At 34.5% G+C, this 11,447-nt stretch overlaps 1 protein-coding gene across 1 annotated transcript; it reads right to left on the bottom strand.

Moving 5' to 3' along the window:
* Positions 1 to 9,837, bottom strand: LOC114472534 (class I histocompatibility antigen, F10 alpha chain-like). The gene is made up of 8 exons (XM_028461855.1): positions 9,675 to 9,837; positions 6,158 to 6,418; positions 4,418 to 4,696; positions 3,284 to 3,601; positions 3,107 to 3,205; positions 2,929 to 2,997; positions 1,739 to 1,792; positions 1 to 954 (listed from the first exon to the last, which is right to left on the bottom strand). Exons 1-8 carry the CDS (start codon positions 9,745 to 9,747, stop codon positions 851 to 853), a joined length of 1,257 nt encoding a protein of 418 aa, XP_028317656.1. The 5' UTR covers positions 9,748 to 9,837; the 3' UTR covers positions 1 to 850.
* Between the last annotated feature and the right edge of the window lie 1,610 nt (positions 9,838 to 11,447).

Raw genomic sequence — 11,447 nt, 5'->3', positions numbered from 1 at the left:
CACTTTTACTAGAGTTAAGCATCCCTTTTATTCTACTGACTTTATTAAAACACATTTAACCCCCATAATACAAATATTGACAGCAGTTCACTGAGCAAATACATCAATTCACCCTCTGGAAACCAAAGTCTCAGCATTTATCAAACAGGTGACGTCTGCCCCCCTGTGTGCTCTGAAAACAACTACACAGCAGAGATCCTGGAGACACACACGGATATGACGTTTATATCAGCATTAGTCTGCATGCTTATTAAAAGAAAGTAACGATCGAAACGCTTTTAAAAAAAAAAGCTTTAAAAATGACTAAATGTTGTGCCTTGTCTGTGTTTAATATGCCTTCAGCCAATTTCACCTATAATTCATCACATTACTGAAGCGCATTTGTGCAGGTTAAAGGAACTATTTACATTTAAAAGCATGAATGAGGTCATATTTCCTTATATAAATGTATACATTATAGCAGAATTCTATGCATATTGTATCCAGAACTTATTGATACCAATATGGATGCTTGTGAATATATATATATATATATATATATATATACACTTCTCCTCTTCCTGCGTCTCAGAGCCCCGTTTCATCCGGTTTCCTTCCAGTACCTTGTGTTTCACAGTCAGTGAGAATTGTTACTGAGTGGGGGCACTCTTTCTTTTTGTTTCCTGAGGGACCACTGTATTTGTACATCTTCATACCAGAGCTCTGAAATAAACTTACTTTACATATGACATTGTGCAAATTTCCATATCAGTAATCTTTCTAAAAATGAATCTCGTTTTTGAGGATGAATATTTCCAGGGATACAGAGTGTACACAGAATGATTAGAAGAGATTTTAAAGAGTGCAGCTTTTAAGATTTTATCAGTGGTGTGTCACTCCCAAAGCTGGAGACGCTTTCTTCGCTGGAGACGCTTCTTACAGATGACCTGGAAATGACTGTTAAAACCTTGACATCTGTAAAACAATAAAAACAGAACGTGGGTTAAAAACCAAGTAGTTGTTGATAGAAAAGTCTTTTATATTTATGAAACAGATCAGCAGCAGCATTAACACTGATTCTCAGAGAAATACAATGATGGTCAGAAGGATTTTAATTTCTTCAATAACTTTTTGTTAATTCAGCAAACATGAAGAAACTGTCCAGTTTACACCAGTTATGATACTTAGGGTCTGCACATCCACAAAGAATGGAACTCAATCGCTAATAGAACCAGAATTTACACAGTGCCTGTGGTGGCAGTCGGTGCTATTTTAGCGCCGTATCCTCAAAATAATTTGTTCTAATTATAAACCAGCACTGAACACAATACCATCCTCATGCGCGCTTTTACTTTGAAAACGGCAACTTCCAGTTGCACCGAATGAAAAAACAGTCGTTTATTTTTAGAATCAGATAATGAAAACCAACTGCTATTTAAAGTTTTGTTTAACCATTCTCAAAATCTCTTGAATTTTAATTTTTGAATTTAAAAAAAAAAAAAAAATTACAGTAACCACTTATTTTGTTATTTGGTTTCCTTTTGTGAACAGAAAATCCAATGACCACAAACATACATGGACCAGTACACTATAGTGTATGATGAGGATCCACATGACATGAACTATGACCCATGGACCCATTCTGCAGGGATTTAGATTTACAACAAAAACAAATCTCTGTAAGCTTTGTTTTTGACTGTAAAACCACACAAATGGTCAAACATAGAGACAGAACAGCATCAGAGGTACATGGACTAACCATTCATCAGTGGACTGTCAGTAGTTTCCACAGGGGGTTTGATCTCCTCTGACACTATGAAGAAAAATAATAATAAAGAAAGAAATCAATGGTTATTAATCCACTAAATCACAGATATAAAGACTGTTAGGGCCTATACTACAAAGCTAGATTTCTACTTATCGCGCTAACTTCCAGGATTTAATCAGTGTGTGCTGTCCTACAAAGCTAGCTAACATATTACGGAGCTAAATCACCATGGTAACTTTCCACCTCCTGACCAATCAGTTCTCTGTCCAATAAAAGGAGGATCATTGTGAACACGTCACTGTGTGGATCTGATGTGACGCTGACAGGAGAGAAAATATTTAGACATTGATGCAAACCTTTCATTTACCAATGACATCCTATAGGACACACATAGGCAACTGGTGGCCCGGGGGTCACATGTGGCCCTCGGTCTAATTTTATGTTCCCCCCAAAGTAAATGTAGAAAATTACAGAAAAATACAAAAAATTACTAGAAACTCTTTGTTCTTTCCTGTATTAATGCTCATATCGCTCATTATTCTAAATGCTAACATGAATGTTGATCATGTGACCCTCTGAACAAACACATTTTTTCCAGCCCTGCTGTGATAAAAGTTGTCTACCTCTACTATAGGAAATATAGAGATTTATATCTGATGAACTGAAAGTAAAATAAGTAAAATAAATTATCTGATAAAGCCTGATCTATATAAATGTAGCATCAGAGCCACAGACAAAGTGAAAGTGAAACTAATCATAGTGTTTGTTTATTCTCCATTTATAATCTCACTAATTTAAGCATTAACACTCATCAATTCCTGCATTATTTACTCTCTGCTTTTACTGCAGCAACAATGTAGTTTTTGGTCTGAATGATGGATTTTAATTCTTCATATTTTTAAAGAATTATTCCTCAATTGTGACGTAAATCTCTCTCCAAAGTTTCTCCATGATTGTGATTGGTCTGACGCTGTAATCTACTCCTCTGTCATAAGAGCACACGTAGCCAGGCTGAAATAAACTCACTTAACTTAATGAGTTGTAATCTAGATTCATAGGACAGCTTCTGTCTGACAGACAATGTTTGGTTAGGTGAAGCCCACTAACAGAGATAAATCCAGGATATAATTATCTGGCTTTGTAGTATAAGCCCTTAATGATCAAAGCTCAGATTTATTTACCCTGTCGCTGAATGTTTGGGTTCTTTACTTTCTTCTCTTCTGAGTGACCAAAAAATCCCTTTTTAACACCTACAAAAAAGACAATACATCAACAAAAAAGATAATTTAGAGCAAAGTTAAAATACTTTCAATCAAAGTGAAATAAAATTTTAATGAAAACAGTTTTTATTTATTTTACCTGGACAGCTCTTCCTCCACAGGAAGAATCCAGCGATGGCCATCAACAGCAGAAGAAGAAGAAGACCTCCAACAACAACACCTACAACACCTACAATATCTACACCACAACAACAACAACAGTGTGATGCTGCTTTGTGTGAGTCAGCTCTGAGTGTGAAGTCAGTGAGTCTCTCACCTCCATCAGACTTTCTCCAGTTGCTTAAAATCACACTTTTGTCCAGAGTGACTGTGAGATCTTCCTCCACACCTTTAAGCTGAAACACACAGTCGTACCTGCTCCAGTCTTCAGCTCTGATCAAAGAAATGCTCAGGTCAACGCTCATCTGGAAGCTCCCATCATGGTTGGGGAGAATCTCTCCGTGGTCCACGCCCTCAAACACCTCCTCCTGGTCTTTCCTCCAGAACATCACAGCATAGCGGGGGTAGAAACCTGTAGCGTGGCAGGTGACTGGAGAGGAGGGAGTCCTCTGGAGGAGCTTGATGGAGGGAAGATCTGCAGAGGAAAGAGAAGGAGCACACAGTGAGCTTTAATGATGAAGAGCAGGAGAAGGAAGGAAGGAGGAAGAGTTGATCTGAGAACATCTCAGCCTGAATGTGGTGAAGGAAAGAGTCACTGTGAGCTTTGAACAGCAGCTCATTGAAAGGATGTTCAGTGTGTTACTGCTGCTGTTTGTGCTTTACAGCAAATATCTATGGGACGCCCATTGGAAAGTTGATCATGATGAAATAAACACAAACTTTTAGCAACATTTAGCAACAAACAATGTTTAAAAAAACATATGAATATTTTATGTTACTTTTGACCAGATTTACAGCAATATTTGATATTTACTTTTCTCGTAAAAATATAATGTCAATATTAAATATTAAATGATAAATCTAAAATACCAAATCTAATGTTAAATATGAAATGCTAAATGCTAAATCTAAATTATTAAATCAAAATGTTAAATCAAAATGATACATTTAAATATTACATCTTAATGCTAAAGCTAAATGTTAAATCTAAATCTAAATGATAAATCTAAATGTCACGGGTGAAACTGAATATTTAGCTAATATGAAAATTCACCAGATGTACCAAAATAAAAGCTCAATCAAAGGACAAACAAAGACAAGAGTTTAAAGTGAAATCAGTGAAATGTGTGAGAGAGAAAGAGAGAAATCAAAGTGTGTTGTTGTGTAGAGAGAGATACAGATACAGGTGATTTACACTCACTGTGATCACACTTTTCATTCTAACAGATAAAGACAGAGGAACATTGTTGTGTTCATGTGTCTGCAGCAAAGGAAGCTCAGGGGAGTTTACCTGTTCTCATCAGGGAGCTCCGCCCAGCGTTCACGTACTTCTTCAGCCACTCAGGACAAATCTGAGTATAGTAGTGTTTATTGTATGACATCATAGCCATGTCGTGGTCCAACTTCTGTTTAGTGATGAAAGCCTGTTGTTTGGCAGCGATCCATGTCTCTGACTTCAGGTCCAGACTGAGGAAGTCTTCTCCATCATAACCATCCTGTTCATGACCATCAACATCTCCAGTCTCATCATCCCATTCACAACCATACATATACTGGACAATATGAACACCTGAGAGAGACAGACAGAGAGCACATTAAAGACAAAGTGAGTCACAGACAGTCTGTCATCAACACACACACATTATTGATCATGAATCCACAAATAGATGAAGATTGTTCTAAAAATGTGTCTGATCTGATTGTAAATGTGTTTCTATTGATCATCTGTTTGATTCTTTACCAAATCCTTTCAGCACTGCAGGCCTCCATTCTGACATGGAGCCACTTTAAAGACTTTTGAAGCCTGAATGTGAACAAAGATCTAAAAGTTGGATCCAGTTTTAGGAGCAACACAAAACACAGCTGCATTACTTTATCTCACCAACAGGAGGCGCTACTACATGTGACTGTGGAAACAGAAGAGCTTCAAGTCTCTCACTGACACCTTTAAGGTCATCACATCCACAATACACAACAATGGAGAATCTAGTGACTCTGAGGGGAGACAGAGGAAGTGCTGACATCAGCATTTTTCCAGCTTTGGGAATGGTTCCTGCAGCATTCACTTAGTGATGCTGTGCTTTCTATTCAGGGTTTGAAGGAGACGTTTTCAGTGTGTGTCCACACCAGTGTTGGGCAAGTTACTCTAAAATTGTAATACATTTTATTTTACTAGTTACAGGCATGAAAACGTACCATATTTGTATTACAATATTACCATCTCCAAAATGTAACAGTTACACTACTTTAAGTTACTTTTAGCTAATATCACATTTATGTTATGTGGAGTCATTTTAAAATACTAATGTTATTACATTGATATAATTACAGATTAATATCTACAAATGTGACACCACAAAACATTTGCCTTTTTCTTACAATATTTTATTGACCTTTGAATCAGTTTTCATAACCTTAACATATTATTATTTAACAATGTAAACATATAATCAATACTTGAAAATGTGCAACATTTGCAAAACAATGTCTAAACATAGGCTATCAAAAACATCCTCTAGGAATACAATCATAAAACAAATGGCTGGAAATGTAAACTATAACTGTAAATAATTTTTAATCTAATTGAAATAAGACATAAAATTTACCTCAGAGCCAAAAAGGTTATATACCAAATAAAAGTTTATATAACTTAAACCAAAACCTTTTGTCTAAATAATATAATATCCATGTGGCTATGCTCACGTCCTAAGTTATTCTATCAAAACACAGAGTTTCTTCTTCTACGCCAGAATTTATGGTTCCGTCTTTCATTTTCATTTGAATGTCAGTGGAATTCATTAAAGTCTACATGTAACTAAAGATTTTAACAAGTAATATTTTGATGATTTTTGTTTCAGGAATGCGTTATATTATTGCCTTACTGAAAACAGGAATATATTACTTTAACTTGTTACTTTTGTAATGCGTTACTCCCAACACAGGTCCACACGTCTGTTTACAGCTACACAACAAGCATTAACACACACTGTCACACATCAGCATTAGAAAGAACAAGAGAACTTTAACAAACCTCCAGTTTGGTTGAAACGCTGCTTTGCAGTTTCAATGTTGACTTTGAACGTCTGCTGAGAACCAATTAATTTACCAGTCTGTTCCTCCCAGTACTGTTGATCTGTTATTTCTTTCATCCAGTCCTGTTTGGGCACTGCTGTCCTGCTGTTACTGTCGTAGTGAATAATCTGAACATCATCAACATAACCAACAACCACAAACTCTGGGAAGTTTGGTACGTCAGAGGAACCCGTGTAGAAATATCTCAGAGTGTGCAGCACTGTAAGAAAAAGTCAGAGTCATTCATTCAGATTTAGAACTTATTAATTGTATTTTTCAATGAAAAAATACAATCAATAAGGTGAAACATCAGCACAAACCAACAAAATCACAAAAATCTTCAGCCACTAAGGGGGAGGAGTCAACTACAATATCAGAGTTTATTACAGTGAACCCAAAAACAATAGAGGAAACTGTTCAACAGCTAAAGGCCTGACATATACAGTATTTAATATATTTTACACTACGGTTATTACGAGTCGCTGAACAATTAATAGGTGTGGTTAAATAATTATGCCGATTTCAGCCATTAATAATTAATCAACATTGGCTGATTATTTGTTCTGGCTCTAATATGTAACTTTTTGCTGTGAGGAGTTACTGCCGTTCTATGCTGTGCTTTATAAGTTGCCACAGTAACCTATGTTTATCAATTTTGAGTTTTTTTCCCTTTAGTAGCTTGTATTTATTTATAAACAAACCTACATTTACCTAAAACTCTGACTGGAAAACACTCAGAGACTCATTTTAATTTGAACACAAAGTCAATCTTTGTGTGTGAACTTTATCAACGGTCATTGAATTTTCTGTTCAGAAAAGTGAATTCAAAAACAAATAAACAATTAATCATTTGATTTTTTTTATTTAAAATTGAAAAACAGAACCAAAAACAGGCATTTTTTTGTTTTTGTCCTATGGAATTTCTTTTTTTCATTATGGTGAGGCAGGAAGTTGTTCTTTTCAAAATAAGAGCACATATGAGGACCACATTTTTCTGTGCAAAAACATCCAAAATCTCCTTACATCTTGCTGACAAACCCCTTCCACTCACACTTTGGTGCAATATATTTGCAGTGTTTTTTGTCTTGTTTTACCATTTCAAAAATAATTTCAGAATACAGTTCCAAAGACATTTTTAAACAGCAGGAAAAATTTAGAGATAATTTATATATTTTGGCACCAGAGATACAGCAGCGTCCTCATATGTGTGCTCTTATTTTGAAACAAAACAATTTCCTTTCTCACCATATTAAAAAGAAAGTGTCTAATCGTACGGTTGCCGTACGGACAACCCCCGGTGATATTGGTACGTTTATTGAAGTACACGTACGTAGCGTGTTAAGGTTAGGTCATAACCCTATATCGCAACAATTTTTTACAGTTAGGTTTTGTCTTAGTCACATGACCTAAACTGGCCAATGAGGGGCGCTGCGTACAGATAGAGCCAGAGCCGTATAAAGAGAGAGTTGCGACAACAGAGGTTTATTCCATAAAGGAAGGTTTACAAACTCTGAGTCTATCCATAAACTCTGGGTCAACATACCCCGCGATGGGAAACTCTGGGTATCGGATTCCATTACAGCTGGTATGAAGTGGGTAAATCAACCCTGAGTATGTAAACCTTGGGTTACTTATGTGCACGCGCGCAATAAAAAGCCATCATCAGTGGAGCAGAGATTTACTCGAGCTGCCATGACAACCAAACGGAAGAGAGTGATTTATTCACCGTAATGGGTGAAATAAGTCGGTGTTTGAGGAATATGAGCCTATTCTAAAGGTGCGTTCAGTCTTCAGTGACTATAGTGGCTTAAATCACCTGTAATTAGTCACTTTTTGGTCGCTTCATCACTTCAGTGACAGCATGGGATGACTACATAGAGAGCCCTCCTGCTACACTGGATATAAAGACAGTAAATGCCGCTTGACATTGCATCATTTATATTGATTTTTAATGTAATATTGTCGCCAGAGTCATCTATACGTCCTAAAAAATGTCATAAAAAAATACTGTGGCGGGACTTGAACCCGCGACTTCTAAGCGCAGCGTCATAATTCAACAATTAAACAATATAAAACAACAATCGAGCCTTAAAAGTGGATTCATTTAAATGATCATCTCCTTCTTTACATTATCCACAGGTTTGTATTCAGTGAACTTTACTACAGACGTCAGTAGATGTTTTAATGTAGATCAACCTCTCAGTGACTTTCACTTAATGATCTACATCTACAATGTTATAAAGAAAATTTATAACATTGTTATAAAGACTGAATTTTGTCCTGGAAGTTAGTGGAGGGCCATTCAAATCCATTGATTCCTAGTGACATAACTGGGATTTTTGGTAATTTGTTGTCAATAACTGCATTGATTTACAATATTTATACAGTACACAATATATATGTTTATGTAGTCCCATAAATTTTTTCCTTTAACGTAAATTTGTATTAATGATTAAACAACTTAACTGCTTTTTTGACATAGTTAAGGCCAACATTAATTTGGTTAAAAATTGTGTTAATATGCATTATATAAAATATGTATTGCTTTGAATTTTTATTTTGTCTGTTTATGTGGTATTTCCTTATTTTAATGTGTTTTTGGAGTTATTTTCAGTGTATTTGTGTGAGTTTTTGAGTCATTTTTCTGTGTTTTTGTTGTTATTTTGAGAAATTCTTTGGGTCACGTGGTCTGTGTCTTTAAGGGAGCTTAATAATTGATGTCATCATTTAGATTGTTCCATATTTCGACAACCTGAACTGAAAGGCACCTTTCTTTTGTAACTGTTCTCAATGTGTGTGTTTTTTTTTTTTTTAATATCTGTATTCCTCACTATAGAAGCTAGCTATTTTTTTTTTTTTTTGTTGACATAGTTAAAGCCAACATGCTAATTTGGTTAAAACATGTGTTAATATGTATTATATACAGTATGTATTGCTTTGAATTTTCTTTCACTTAAAAAAAAAAAAAGGGGGGGGGGGTCATTAAAAAACACCACATGTTAATGGGTTTAGATACGCTGATAAAAAATAATAATATCTAAATATGATTAATTAAACGTCTTAAAGTTCAAAAATTGCTCACTTCCGGGACAAATCGTGAGGCTTCATGAGCCACCATTGTTGTAGAACAACGAACCACTAAACAGCTCTGGATAAAACCATAGAATGTCAAACGTACGGATAGCCATTGCCTATTTAAAAAAATGGCGTTTTTTGTTTTGTTTTGTCCTCTGGTATTTCTGTTTTTTGGTAGGAACAAAAATTTAAAATCAACAGATTTTTAAATGTTTGTTTATCCCTTCTTCACCCTGAAAAACCTGTAGTTTTTCAGTTTGAAAACGAAAATCAAATAATAATTTTAAACAGTGACCAACGACCAACAATAAATCGTTTTGTTTCAATAATTTGTACATAAAACATATGTCCTGAGAATAGAAACCATTCTAAAAACCATGTTAAGATTTAATCAAACTTACCTGAAGTTACAGGAACAGACAGCAGACTCAGACTCAGGCAGAGAAACAAAAACAGCCAAAATGAAGAATTCATTTTGGCTGTTTTTGTTTCTTTCACATTTATCTCGAAGGTTCAACGCTGCGTCAGAAGAGCAGGCGGGTTGTTCTTGTTTCCTTCTTCCTGAAGCACTGAGAGGGTGGATTAAAAAAAAAAAACACGTTCATGGTTTCTCTCCACCAATAGGATTTCACAGAGGGCGTTACGTCATCTGTCGCCAACTAAAAGGGAAAATCTCAGGTTGTCAAAACGAAACTTAAACTGTGAGACGTTTCACGTTGGCTGTAAACAACAAGAATGTCCTCAAGTAAAACAGACAAACATGCAGGAAGACATTTTATAAGTCAAAGCTCAGTTTTAAAAAGTTTAAATCTTACTGTATTTATTTTAATTAGAAGATGTTTTACATTTACAAACCCAACAATCAGTTATTATAGTTAGTTAAAGATGACAATTACTGGTGATTTAAAGCAATACAAATTATGTTTAAGATTATTGATTTATTTATTATTGTTTTATCATTTAGGGGTTATTATTTAGGTATATAAACAGGATTTGTTTAACATGTATTAAGTTGAATTTTTAAAAATATAAATGTTATTTGTTAATGATTTAGACTTTGTGCATTTTGGGTCAAACTGACTTTTAGTGTTAATCTGATGCCTTATTTATATCTGATTTGTCTCATCACTTACGTACTTGGTTGTGTTTTTTTTGTCAGATTAACATTAAGTTGAAATCAGATGTTCTAAAACTGTTTGTCAGAAGAAAAGGTTGTGAGAAAGTTGCAAAAATTGGCCTGACTGAGGATATATTTTAATAACAGAATTATTGAGTATAAAGACACATTATTATAGTGTTACACAACATGAGTAATAATTCATTCCAAAAAAACGCATCAAAGCTTTGTGTTTAAACATTTTTAGATCATGTTTTGTATTTTTTAGTACAGAGACTGTTTGTTGTGTGTTGAAGAGGAAGAGGACCAACAGGATTCAGGGTGGTGTCGACAAACTGGCTGCTGCCATATTTTAATAGGCCACACCTACATCTATAAAAAAACAACCTACCATTTTGTACCTTTGTTGTTTTGAAATGGCTGACACACATAATCACCTGTTTGTACTTTGGTTTCATATTACGCAGCTCTCAGTTGTTTCCTAGGAGGAATGAACACGTATCGCCATATTTTGTTTTGTTTTTTATATCAGAGAGAAAGAAAAACACGTGTTGATATAAAATATTATTTTATTCATTTATTGTCTCTTTAAGACATACTATCCTTATATTAAATGTCCTTACATTACATAGCCTTAAATATTGATTTTAGTTCAATATATCCTCAGTCTGATCAACTTTTTCAAGGCCTTTTTTTTTTTTGGAACAAGGACAAAAAGTTTAAAAACATCTGATTTCAACTAATTTTAACAACACAAGCTTTACATAAGCAATGATACAAGTCATATATAAACAACCTTAGGGACAGTCAGTTTAAAACCAAGCAAAAATCTAATAATGAATTAACAAATAAAAAAAAAGTCTGTTTTCTCTTTTAAATACTAAATTTAATACACATTAAACAACTCATATACAAATACCAAATAAATCAAATTATGCATACACCATAATAATTGAAAACTGATCAATCACTATTCTTGTACGTAACTTGTATTGCTTTAAATCAGCAGTAAATTAATTAACTGTAATAACTCATTTATAAATGTAAAAACCTTCTA

The sequence above is a fragment of the Gouania willdenowi genome, chromosome 11 (genome assembly GCF_900634775.1).
Source record: "Gouania willdenowi chromosome 11, fGouWil2.1, whole genome shotgun sequence".
Lineage (NCBI taxonomy): Eukaryota > Metazoa > Chordata > Actinopteri > Blenniiformes > Gobiesocidae > Gouania > Gouania willdenowi.
Note: the sequence above shows the minus strand (reverse complement) of the source record. Positions and strands in the feature narration are given on the sequence as shown.